This window comes from Leptonotus elevatus, chromosome 18 (assembly GCF_054856555.1).
Source record: "Leptonotus elevatus isolate MCC_2025b chromosome 18, RoL_Lele_1.0, whole genome shotgun sequence".
In the NCBI taxonomy this organism is placed as follows: domain Eukaryota; kingdom Metazoa; phylum Chordata; class Actinopteri; order Syngnathiformes; family Syngnathidae; genus Leptonotus; species Leptonotus elevatus.
In genome coordinates this window covers 12326732-12340507 of record NC_141256.1, presented here as the reverse complement: position 1 = coordinate 12340507, position 13776 = coordinate 12326732, and the positions used below count along the sequence as shown (strand labels likewise).

General features: G+C 40.7%; 2 protein-coding genes across 2 annotated transcripts; both read left to right on the top strand.

Moving 5' to 3' along the window:
- Window positions 1–931: 931 nt before the first annotated feature.
- On the top strand, window positions 932–6527 carry laptm4a (lysosomal protein transmembrane 4 alpha). Its single transcript, XM_086061558.1, has 7 exons — window positions 932–1168; window positions 2085–2205; window positions 3081–3157; window positions 4287–4409; window positions 4620–4715; window positions 4846–4944; window positions 5879–6527. Exons 1-7 carry the CDS (start codon window positions 1067–1069, stop codon window positions 5951–5953), a joined length of 693 nt encoding a protein of 230 aa, XP_085917684.1. The 5' UTR covers window positions 932–1066; the 3' UTR covers window positions 5954–6527.
- A 494-nt stretch (window positions 6528–7021) lies between these two features.
- Window positions 7022–13286, top strand: matn3a (matrilin 3a). The gene is made up of 6 exons (XM_086061557.1): window positions 7022–7163; window positions 8919–9416; window positions 10652–11230; window positions 12599–12724; window positions 12868–12966; window positions 13231–13286. The coding sequence occupies exons 1-6, from the start codon at window positions 7022–7024 to the stop codon at window positions 13284–13286; spliced, it is 1500 nt and encodes a 499-aa protein (XP_085917683.1).
- The last annotated feature ends 490 nt before the right edge of the window (window positions 13287–13776 follow it).

The following is a 13776-nucleotide window of genomic DNA, read 5'->3' as shown; positions in this document are numbered from 1 at the left end:
TTAAAATATGTGCTTGTTGAGCAATGTTAATGTTCAATATATCCGGGACCTAGGCGAAGAACGCATCGCAGGTGTATGTTTGTTTGTATGTATGTTTTTTTCTTTGTTTTTAACCTATTTGTTAAATGAAGTTGCAAAGTTTAAGCGCATTTATTGCATACACAAATCACAAATATTCCCATCTCCATCTGTACTCCGACTTTCGAGGAAACGTAAACGCGTCATTCGCGTTTTTTGTTTTTTTGTTTGTTTTTTGTTTGTTTTTGTTTTTTTTAGCGGTCTCCTGTATGTTGCTGCCCCCTGCATGTAAATCTTTGCAACGACATGAACGTGCCTAAAATGCTGAACATAATATCGAACATAAAACTACAACCAGAATCTTCATTTTAAAATAATAATAATAAAAAAAATAACAATAATAATACATGAGCAAAACACATTTTCTTAAATATACAAGCAGCGTTCCTTTCACGATGCTGTACATGCAATAGCACACAAGTGTGCCAAAATGCATCATCTGGAGCAGTTCTAAATAAATAATTATCTATAACATGACAAAAACAAACAAAAAATACTAACCATTCTGCTGATTATTATAATGTTTTGCTCTTCAGTCTTTCTCAGGAAGTTCCTTTGGCCCAGCATCTCTCTCAATTAACTTAGATAGATTCTTTAGTTTGCTCTTGATGATGAGGATGGATGAGGATGTCCTCTATGAACTGCAGGTTAACTTCAAACTGAAGGTCAGCCTGAGCTTGTAGTGAGTCTAGAGAAGTCAGCAATCTTAGTTCAAGTGCTGGAGCTTCAGACACTCTAGTAGTTGGAAGGACCCAAAAAAAAGTTTAAAAAACACTGCGGTAATAAAAGCGTTTCGCAATATTGTGTGATTCCGATGCAATGATTTTTGACCTTCCTGTCGTGCCATACTTGCTTCCACTTCCGGGTGTTTGTTTTCATCCGGAGAGACGTGGAAGTGCAGCTCGTCGAGAGAAGACGTTCTTGCCCTTCTTCATTATAGAATATTTTTATACACTTTTGTGGACTCTCTACCGATACTACGTTGGGAATGCAGCACTTTAAACTCGGTCGAGACAAACTGTACAGCACAAGGTGCTGTGGATGTTGCCATGTCCGGACGGGGACGATCATCCTCGGAACATGGTACATGGTACGTAACAAAATCGAAATGTATTGATTGATCTCGAATGTTAGAAACGATTGGTGTCACATGTGTGTCACTGTAACAAATATTATGTGAATCCACGTCGACTCTGTCATTCTAAGTGATTTGTTATTGCTACGAAATGGCCTTGAATCCCAAACAGCGGTTGAATGTCATGTTAGCCGCAAATGCTAATGTTAGCAGGCTAGTTTCATGATTTTAGCGCACGTTTTAGTTGTTTACTTTTCAACAACGTGGTTTAAAATGCCATCATTGTGTGGAAAGTATGGACAGAAGAATCCATAGCCATCGAAGTAGGGTAACAGCTGTTGTCGAACAAAAAAATGATATGTAGGTCGGTCAACGTCATAGCTAGCATGAAGTAACATGAAGTATAACCGAAAGCAAAACACACTGGAAGTTTTGATATCTTAAAAACACACACGCACGCACAATTACTGCGCAAAAGAGATCAGAAATGCAACGATAAGTAATTAGTGGTGAACTATACCATGATAAACATTTTGTTTGTAAGTTTCTCACTTAAGATATTTGAAGTCAATCCCCGCCCCGCCACCAAACAACAACACGGTACATACACTATAATTTAAAACGTTTTGCAAGATTACCTTTATAAACAATTGTCTTACAACTAAGTACATACAATATACTCCAACTGTTCACACTGTAAAAGTACTCTGCAGTCTTTCAGAACTTTGTAAACGCAAAAAATAGTAACCCTACATTACACGTTGGGGTAACTATTATTTTACATTATTTTACTATTTTATGCTCATTAGATTAGCCTCAAGGACCTTCTTGTGAATAGCAAATTAGTAAGGGTTGACTTGACTGCATTGTTTTTATTTATTTAATTATTTCAAATAGGTTGTTAATGGTGACGTGTTTTCCTCCTCAACAGGTAATCAACTTGCTGATGGGAATCCTGCTAACAGTTGCGGCGACCCATCCGGAAAGCGTTCCCTCTGTCAACTTGCAGTATGCCGTTATTGACCATTACTTAACATCTGACAGGATGTCAGGTTGGTTAATTGCAATTTGTTGGGATATATTGAAGGCAGCCTGTGGCTTTTTGTGTGTGGCTTTTTTCACAAATCAACAAATAATTGAACTTCCTGGCTCATGTGCAGGATGCCTTAGCGCAGTTCACTGCGGATTTGTGTGTTAATGTGCTGCTATTGTGACTAAATTTCATACCGGTGCGAGTGTATGAAACAGCGGGTCCTCTGTGTACGACAGTGTACCATTCCTGTGGTGATGTGACCCAGATTTGCCAATGCAGCAGTAAAGTAATAAATATAGTTAATGGTTGAAAAACACTTAAAAGCCATGAGTGCAACAAAATAAAATAAAAATTGTATGGCGGTAACGGAGCATGCTTTATGCTGCATGATGACATATTCTTAAATCCTTGATTAAAGTACCACTGATTGTCACCCCCACCTAAGTGGGGCGAAATTCTTCCTCCGCATTTTGACCCATCCCCTGAGGGAGCGGTGAGCAGCAACAGGAGCCGCGCTCGGGAATCATTTGGTGATCTAACCCCCCAATTCCAACCCTTAATGCTAAGTGAGGAAATGGGTCCTATTTTTATCGTCTTTGGTGTGAACCCACAACCTCCCAGTCTCAGGGCGAACACTCTATTACGTTGAAATAATATACGAAATCGCATTATAATACGTATTAAAACCTGAAATAATATATAATATTGAGTCATGGCATCTATTAGTCACAAATGCTCTTCCTAGATGGCAAAAGCTAGCTAAATAACGTTTGTATCATTTGTGTGGGTGTGATTTTTTTTTTTTTTTTTTTGTAATTTAAATGTTGACTTAATAAAAATGGGTAAACATTGTATTAAACGTGCCAAAATATCTGTTCACTTGTATTCAACCAGGTAATGCCGGTGCCGGATTGGCCATCTCTCTGCTGATGGTCACTATCAGTGCTATGTTGCTGTATGGCGCCATTACTGTAAGTGCACATTTATTTAGCCTGCCTGAAAGCTGTTGCAAGGACAATACTCATTTCCATTTTTTTTTTTTTTGTACCCGGCTTTCCACAAGAATTCCTCCATCCACGCTATGTTCCTCACTGCAATTCATTTTTATCTCTCAGGCCCGCCTGATGGCAACACGACTTTAATAGCATTTGGATGGAGCTGCTCGTAGTGGGGGCAACTGCACAGTTAGTGTCACACCACCCTTGTGCAGTGTGCATGTCAGAAGTGTGCATGAATATTCTGTTTTTTGCTGTTTTGTCTAACAGTTGAGCAAGTCTGAGCCACTTTGTCTGGTTCATTAACCACCCCGAAACTTGAGCCGTGATTATACTGCTAGTAAGGCGACAATAAATTCTCACGGAATTGTGTTTTTAGCCTCACCTCAATTAACCAATGATTAACAAACTCTCAATGGGCGCTGGGTTAAATTAACCTGCACAATCTAAGGAGAGCTGCTAGAGCTGTGTCAAATAAGTCCCCCAAGATGTTGTCAAACCCCCATCTTAACAGGAAAGTAGTACAAGCAGATGAGAATGGCAATTAACTCATTCCCTGCCATTGATGGCTATAGATGTCAGAAATTCGTTTGAACTATTTCTATTAGTTAAAAAAAAAAATCCACTTTTGTTAACACGAGTATGAAAACCTAGAATTGTTTTTAAACATTTAGAACAGATATAAAATTTGCGATTAATCGTGTTAACTAGTGAAGTCATGTGATTCATTACGATTAAAACATTTTTTTATTTTAACCCCCCTAATCTTTTCTTATTTTTAAAAATCGCGTCAGGCAATTATTATTTTTTAATTGTAATTAATTGTATGTCTTCAATAGTTAACTCACGATTCATATTTTTTTTTTTACATCTGTTCTAAATGTACAATATATTTTTTTCTAGGTTTTCATACTCTTGTTAGCGAAAGTGGTGGTGGGGGGGGAAATTAAACTAGTAGAAATAGTTCAAATGAATTTTTGACATCTATAGCCGTCAATGGCAGTGAATGAGTTAATATTCCGCATTGGCCTTTGAGACGAGTTCTAGTAACGAGAGCGAGTTTTGTTTGAGTCTCTATTAATGCCTGCTCTTCTTTCGTCTCCAGCACCGCAGTGGGCTGCTCATCCCGTTCTTCTGCTACCAGATGTTCGACTTTGCTTTAAGCTGTCTGGTGGCCTGCAGCTCTCTCACCTACCTGCCGAGGATACAGGAGTACCTGGACCAGCTGGTGAGTCCCCAAGCTAATGGGTGGGGCTCAGCACATCGACTTTGTCGCCACTGCTTGTTTAATGACGCACTTCTTGACATGACGCAGATGACTGGGCTGGTCCGCGCCTTCTTTTCTCAGCCTTCTTTTGTCATTTACATGAGAGTATGACTAGTATGAATGAGAATGTACCTTTTAACCTAATTGATTTTCCAACTCTTATTTCGTCAGCCGGATTTCCCGTACAAGGATAACCTCCTGTCTCTGGATCCTCGGTTCCTGTTTTTCTTCGTGCTGGTCCTCTTCACCTTCCTCATTGTCCTCAAGGTAAAAGTTGCTCCATCCATCCATCCTTTTTTTTTGTTTTATAGTGCTTGGACTTAGACAAGATGCAGGGTACAGATGGAGATGATTGAATTTTCACTTATGTATTGATTTTATTTTATTTTTTTTGCAGGCATATTTGATGAACTGTGTGTGGAACTGCTACAAGTACATCAACAACAGGAACAAACCAGATGTCGCCGTCTTCCTTTCCTTTGAGAATCAGCCCCAGGTTTGTGAATACAAAGACAAACTACTAATTTGACCTTTCAAATAACCACCTCCAAAATCACTGCGATGATACACGGGCCTATTGGTCCAACTTCATAATAGACAGCCAATCAGGATATAGTATGGTCTGTATCACTCCCCCTGCTCGTTTCAGTATTATTGGCACAAGGCGGCGTACCCTCACTGAATAAGAGTTACGACATTGTCAAATGTTTGTAAGACGTGGTTGCTTTGTTTGAGGGCTGTTTCATCTTTATTTTCTTCTCTTTTTTTTTTGCTTAAATTGACATATCATGTATATACAGTAAATACGAATTAGTGGCTAATTCAATAAAAGAGATTTAAAAAATCTAAATAGAGAAAGCAAAAGTGTAGGAGTTAACAAATGACGTGAAACTTCTGGACTTTAAGATAAAAATAAACATATGGGGGTACAATTGCAAAAAAAAAACTTAAAATACTGAATCGATAGATACCAATGAAATAAAATGGAAGAGCGAGCATTTGTGGGATAGTCCCAAATTATAGTGGTTCAGGGTGTTTAATTTAATTGTATTTACTTAGCGCAGGTATACATAAGGAAGTGCTACTTAATGCGTTATGTGCAGGACTAACCAGCAGAGGTCACAACAAACACACATTCACTACTGTACTCTACTTGAGAGAAACCGAGCTGAAAAAATGACCAGTAATATTCAGCTGCTGTCCCTCAGAGGGTTGAGACGATTGTGAAAGCAATATACAGCACTTAATTACAGGTAATGTAGTTGTACGTGATGCTGCCTTTCGTGCAGATGTCCCAGGTTCGAATCCGAGATATAAAATGATCATCAATGGATGGACGCATCATCAAAAATGCCCCTGGCAACCGATTGTAAGTGACCCGTGCTTTTTCCACACCTGTGATTGCCTTTCTTCTTCCTCGTCTCACGCAGTCGGATCTTCCCACCTACGAGATGGCCGTCAACATGCCCGACAAGGACCCGCCCCCGCCTTACATGCCGTTTTAAAGGACCAGCCCACTGTGGACGACACATGCCGCCAAATGCATTTCTACATTCCCTCACTAACCCCCCTCCGCCTCTTATCTACTGTATATATTTTGTGCAAAAGATGACGGAGAAAATCCAACTGAACGCCAGCCTTTTTCTTTCCATTTAATGTTTCAATCAAATGCAGTCAACAATCCAGCATCATCCTCGTGTAGACTGACAGAGTCCCACTTATTGTAGCTCCTTAATTGTTGATCTTTATAAGACTTTTAACAGTTGCATCTCAGTTTTTGGGAAGCACACCACAGCACTATTATTTGGTGTTATTTATTTAGCTTTGCTGTGGTTCACGACCACCACCACCACCACCAGCTCAGATGTTTACATCGCACTCTGCTGCCAGCTAGTTTTCCAGCATTGTACAAGGAGGGAGGGAGAAAGAAAGCTGCTTTGCCACCAGCCTGACATCAACTCATCTGTCGTGAAACATTTGTTGTTGCATGCCCTCCCATGACTTAACCATGCTTCTTTTTCTTCCATTTCATTATACCCACTTTAATATCATTGACTTCAATAAAGAGTTGAGACCATCTGCAGTTCTTTAATTGGCTCTTATTTTATTTGTCGTGCTGATTTGGGGAATACATGCTGTGAACTGTTGGTTGCGAAAGCAGCCCAAACTGTATGTTGCAGTATTTAATCATAATTAAGTACTATTATGCAAAAAAAAAAAAAAATTCTAAAAAAGGCCTCTTCCCAAATAAATGCTAAACTAAATAGACCCCTGCTTGTCAGCCACAACAGTAGTACGCACATGCAAGTACAGTATTCAGTTAGATAATTGTATGAACTTGACCCTCCTTCCCAGAATTGTCGCTCATTTGAGAACTTGCTTCTTTTAGCTCGACCACCCCCTGCATGCCATCCTTTCCCGAAAGGCCAGGAGGTCATGTGACCCAGCCCCCAAGGCGAAACTTAATTCGTGACGCGTTGGCCTCGGGCTTCCTCCTCATATGAGGAGTTTCGGGACCCCGAGAGGGAGACCACCAGTGGCAGTTGTGAAGGAGGATGAGGATGATAGTGATGATGAAGTACTGGCTGTGGGGTCTCGTGTGCGGCACCCCCTTCATGCTGGGAGACGTGTTGGCCACCTACCAGCTCAACGGCCAGAGTTTTGCACAGACCAGAAACAACGGACGACCACCCACAAGGACGCTAAACCCAGCAAGTATGTTCAAACTCTCCATGTAAACTCAAAACTATAGCTATTTTAGCTTTATTCCACTTTTAAAATGTGTACTTTATAATTTTAGTCTATGATTAAAACGGAAAAAAAAAACTCAAAAGTATTTGGTGATTTTTTTTTTTTTGTTGACCAGCGACATTTTTTATTTGTAGTCTTCCAATACAGTATAGCATTATCGTCATAAATTAAATGTTGTAGTTAAAAGTGAAATACGTTTTAAACATAGCTTGGTGTAATGTGCATATTGCTTCAATCAGTTAGCGTTTTATCTAATCGTGTACCATGTTTGTTTTTTTCCCCCCTGAAAGATTTAATTCCTAAGCAGTTAACAAAACAGTGTACATGGTAATGTCATATCTCTAGCTGCAAAAAAAAAATATATAATCTATATGAAGAATGTCTAGTGCATAGCATGAAATCTACTTTCTGTCGCTGTCCAATGAAAAGTGCACATTAAAAAAAAAAAGTGCAGTACTAGAAGATGCCATTTTATTGGGCAGCGATGTTTTGTGACAAGCAACGCAAAGTCTTGACTTGTTGCAAACAACCCCAACTGCATACATTCCTAATTCCACTCATCTTTTGTGCTTAAAAGAAAGCGGATGCTCCTTCCGCCATGGTTGTTTGTGCGTTAGATGGATTACTGAAAAACACCTTTGTGGACAGGTGTGGATCTTTACCTGAATGTAGAGGTATTTTCCTTTTAACACCTCTACAAAGAAAGCGTTAAATTAAAATAAATTAATTAAGTGACCCTGCTAGCACACAAACACAAAAAAACTGAACTTTGAATTATTCTTCATTGTGAACTACTCCTCACTTTTTGTTCAGTTTGACGGCAAAAGTCTTAGGCCACCATTAGCAAAGTAGTAATGACCACGTGGTTGGAAAGATCACTATAACAACAACGTTTGTGGTGGAGTAAGATTTTTGCACTACTGTATACTGTTTGTCACTGAAAGTTACTAAAGCCTCATTTCCACAATGCGGAAACAGGTCAGTTCGTTTAGGTACGGTGCGCATTTTTTCGAAAAAGTCAATAAGTTTAAATCCGCAATTCCACCAAACTGTATGGTTCAGTGCAATCCAGTAGCGTGCTAATTTTCAACGTCGTCTTCTGTGAAGAATTCCAAAAGATTTGATCCATTTTTAGGTGTATCGTTCCAGGTTCCACTTCACAGTATACCCGGCAAAAGAAATGTAAACTTTACTCATTTGTAGTGTATGGAAAACTGAACTGACAAGGGACGTGTGTGGAAACGTGGCTTCAATTGAAGTCTCTACAAGATAAAAGCCAAAATTCCCTCAAACAGTACAATTCAGTTCGGTCGGATCCAAAAAAGAATTTTCATTGTTTCCATTGTAAAATATTCTAAAAATATTCCATTGGTACAGTCCTATATTTCCTACACCGTAGAATATATCGCTGTATATACCACAGTAGAAATTAAAGCGGACTGTAAACATGACTCTTCATGGCTCACGCTTCACGTGTTTCTACAATAAATATCTGATCTGTATCACCTTTCAAAAACCCTTTTTATTGGACTATCGATTACACTATTACAATATCATCCCTCGTTTGAGACGCAAGTCTGATGAAGATTAAACCATACGGTGGCAAACTGACCTGAACCGTACCATTCAGCGGAAATGCGGCTTTGGTGTACGCCATGTCAACTTAACACGATCTTCCTTTTTGACCTACTAATGATCTCCTCTTTGGTGGCCCTGTAGTTCACAGAGGTGACTACACGTATAGAGGAGGGTTTCACTACCACTACCAGCCACCAAGGATCCCTCCACCGGTAGTGTATCGACCTTTTCCACTATCTCCTCCAGTAACTTACCGCAGGCCCTCGGTCCCTATGTGGCACTATCATCACAAATTAAAAGGGCAACTGCGACCGCAAGTGCCCCATGTTTACAAAGGTCCTGCCCCACCTGTAGTGCACCACCCCCACCATAATCCCAAAGGCCGTTATTACCCGAAAAGTCCGTGTCCCACAGTGGCAACTCGACCTGTGGTGTACCTCCCAACCGCCCCTCCCACCCAGCGACTAACCACGGTGCCAACTATGGCACCGACTTTGCCACCAACAACAACAACAACAACCACCACCACCACCACCACCACAACAACCACCACTTTGGCACCAGTGGAGACCACCACTCCAGTGCCGGTCAGTACCCAAAGCGGCTCCGCCACCACCACCATCAGTCCTGTGAAGACAGGTAGACTATTACCAGTCAGGTTTGCTTATTTAAAAAGCTTATTTCTTTCTGCATTTGTAGTTTAGCAGTTAATGTTGACTCCTTGTTCATATTGAATGGAAATATGTTCATATGTATTTTTTTTTTAATATACATTTTTAAACTATAGTTCACTGGAAGGTCATATAACTTAAAAACAGAAGTGGTCATTGGACTGTCATTCTAATTTTTCTTCCATAGCCAATAAGAACAGCTCGAGTGTTTTTTTTTCTGCTCCTGTTGCTAGGCAGAATTCATCAAATCAAACCATACCTGCCCTATATACTAATGAAAAACCAACAGTATAAGCAAGTCAGACCAAGTCATTCAAGTGAAATTGTATATTTTCGGCACACCTGATGATCTCGCTCAATCATAACTGCATATGGGGGGGAAAAAATGTCAAATGCGAGCTATGCATCTATTTTTTCTTCTGCCTTTGTTGCTAGGCAGAATTCACAGGGCTCCACCATAACTGCCCTATAGACCAATGAAAACCAACAGTGTATGCAAGCCACTCCCACAAGAGTGATAATAGGAACAGGAAGCCATATAGAAACAGTTGAATCCTAGCTCTGTATTATTTATAAAAACAAAACAAATAATATCACAGGGAAGGGGATCACCATCAGACCACATTAAATAATTTGATGTTTTAATCTTGCATGCATCCCTAACAAAACTACAAATGCATCACTTGCTGACGTTTTCCATTATATAAGGCCACTTTCTCTACAATTAAGTTTATTGTTTAGTGCACAAGCGTGCCTTGGACAGGTCAAATGGAGAATGGGAGCAAAGATGTACGGTTGCTTTTGTAATTTTGTTGAACATTCAGTAGACATGAAGATCTTGGCTGCTTGAATTAGGATGGTGTGTCCAAACGTGTGAAAGTGGCTGGGAGGATCAAGAATTCCAAGTCTATCTTAACATGTTTTATTTCTTGTGTGGAATCCTTTTCATTCAGGATGAAAGGATAAGACCAGTGTGAAATGAATGAATACAGGCCCCATGTATCATTTGACAATCTTCTGGAGACAATGCGCAAAGCCAGAATGTTCTCTGTGCATCTCAAACAGGATGAAAAGTCAGTCGTGTTCCTCCCCATTGTTCAATGTGTCGTCTTTTACGCTGTTCTACCCACAATGTGTTCTGTCTGAGATCAGAACTGTCGCGTAATGCTGAGCTAGCCATAATGCTGCCATGTTGATCACCAGAGTCACCAGAGTCTCAGTGCACGAGCCGCCTCTTGGACCTGGTCTTCATCATCGACAGCTCACGGAGCATCCGCCCCAGTGATTTTGATAAAGTCAAGACGTTCCTGGCGCTCATGGTTGACACGTTAGCGGTCGGCCCCGACGCCACCAGGGTGGCCGTGGTCAACTACGCCAGCACGGTCAAGATCGAGTTCCTGCTCAAAGACCACTTCAACAAACCCGACATGAAGAAGGCCATCTCCCGCATCGAGCCTCTGGCCGCAGGCACCATGACAGGCCTGGCCATCAAGACGGCTGTGAACGAAGCCTTCACCGAGGAGTCCGGAGCCAGGCCTCAATCTCGGAACATTGCCAAAGTGGCCATCATTGTGACGGACGGGAGGCCTCAGGACCACGTGGAGGAGGTCTCCGCCACGGCCCGCGCCGAAGGCATCCAGATCTACGCCGTCGGGGTGGACCGTGCGGATATGGCGTCGCTGAAGCAGATGGCCAGCTTGCCTCTGGAGGACCACGTCTTCTATGTGGAGACCTACGGCGTTATCGAGAAGCTCACCTCCAAGTTTCGGGAGACGCTGTGTGGTAGGACAATGGCGGCCCCGCGAGACCTTCTTGTACCATTAACCCCCCCGGTTCTAGCTGCACGGTAGGAGGCACCTACAGTCTAACGGGGAGCGTTCCACGCTTCGGATCATTTGTCAACCATAATAAATATAAAAGAAAATTCGGAACCCCTACATGGACTGCAGATGTCAGCACTAGAACCCGATTAGAGCTGCAGAATTAATACAAAGGAAAGTTTGAGGGTCAAACGAGCCTTAAACTTTGTATTTTTGAAATGTTGACATCCTATTTATACTTTGTTTTAGCCTCAATTTTTCAAACCATTGGCTGCCGTAGACAAGGTCCGTGATTGAATTGTATCCCAGTCACTGACTGATAAACGTGGGAGTGAATCTTTGACTTTCTCTAAATGTGTCCTGAGATTGACTTGTGACGAATCCAGGGTTTAGTCTGCCTTTTGCCCAAAAAGTCTGTTGGGATAGAGCCCAGCTCTCTGCAACCCTTAACTCATTCACTGCCATTGACAGTTATAGACGTCAAATATTCATTTGAACTATTTCTATTAGTTTAAATTTTTTTTTCCCACTTTTGTTACCAAGAGTATGAAAACCTAGAATTGTTTTTATTGTACATTTAGAACAGATATAACATTTGTGATCATCGAGTACTCGTGAAGTCCTGTAATTAATTCCGATTAAAAAATGTAATCGCTTGACGCTCCTAATTTTTGTTAATCTTTTATTTTATTTTTTTAAATCGCATCAGGCGGTTAAAATTTTTAATTGTAATTAATCGTATGACTTTAATAGTTAACTCACAATTAATCATACATTTCATATCTGTTCTAAATGTACAGTAAAAAAAATTCTAGGTTTTAATACTTTTGTTAACAAAAGTGGAACAAAAATTTAAACTAATAGAAATAGTTCAAATGAATTTTTGACGTCAATAGCCGTCAACGGCAGTGAATGAGTTAAGAGGATAAGCGGGATAGAAAATGGATGGATAGATGATATTCTTGAGATTTCAGGTCCATCCAACTATTTCCTATACTGTTTATCCTCACCGATCCAAGCTGGCTTTAGGCAAGAGCCCGAATTCACCTTGGACTGGTCACCAGCCAATCAGAAATTTTTGATGATCTTATGTTAAAAAAATGGTCAGAGTACATTGTCTAATTTAGAGAAATATTTGAACAAATAAGGTTCTGTTGCAAACACTATTTAATGATGTAATTTTCCTATTGATCCTTACAACACCCCACAAATCTATGTTGATTGTAATGACTTTTACTTTAAAAAAAAATGTTTTTGAACATTTCCAGCACATACGTACGTATGCCAGCAAAATGAATCCTCACTTGCCAATCCTTTAATCCTGTCCTAGGCTTGGACCCCTGTTCCATTGGAAACGACTGTGAGCACATTTGTGTCAACAACATTGCCACCTATTACTGCAAGTGCCGCACTGGATATATCTTGAATGCCGACCACAGAACATGCTCCTTGAAACGTAAGCCCTTACACGTTTCACTCTCTAGGATTTAGATCTTGCGGTGAACCTTACATTTCTGATACCGACCTTTCTAATATAAAACGCGCGGTACTGTTAATGTGTCAGTTGAATTTTGACACGGTGTCTTTAATGTGATGCAGAGGTGAAGGTAGACGCGGTGGTGGATCCTTGCAGGTGCGAAGCCAGACTGGCTTTCCAAAAGCAGACGCAGGCTGCCGTGCAGCAGATCACTGCCAAGCATATCCTTTTTTTGTTATAAAAAGTACATTTATAATATGTCATATATGGACAGGCCTGGATACATGAATGGATGGATCGATGTCAGATGATGAGCAAAAAGACAATGAATGGATGATGGACGGATGATAAAGTGATGAATTTGCAAAAAAAAAAAAAAAAAAAAGCTAGCGAGATGGACAAATGATTGTATGGATTGACATCACATGGATGGCTGGATGTTTGGGTAACAGAACGACAAATGTTCTCCTTGACTTAGCAGTCACTAGCTGATGTAGCAGGAAGAATTGAACGCCTCGAGGAGGCGCTGGGCCGTGTGTGACGCTCGACAAAGGGGTGAGTGTTGGCGCGGCCCGGGCGGTAAAACACCATCCCGGCGACCACACAGTGTGACCCCTTTCCATTTATTTGCTTTATTTGCACAGGCCGCCAGTGGGTGTCGGAGACACGGACTGCTGAAAAGGCGCACATGTGCTGCTGGATGGATGTCAAGCATGCAGTCGACTGTCGTGGACCGTAGAGAAACTAATCACACCGAGAGTGCTGTCTGCTCTCTGTCTGCCGTTCCTCTTTACTGAAACGCCACAGACAATTCAAATCCGCAATATTTTTTGTGACCTCGACTGCACACACGTGCATATTGTGTATACTGTGATATGGTTTGTTCTGTTTTTGTTAAATCTCATGAAAATTCAGTACTTTGTGTTACACTTGTTTGCATTTAAACTGTATTACTTTTTATGCTAAAAATGTTTATATTTTTTAAATATATATATTAAAGGTAATCCATTTATGAGTTGATACATACACTG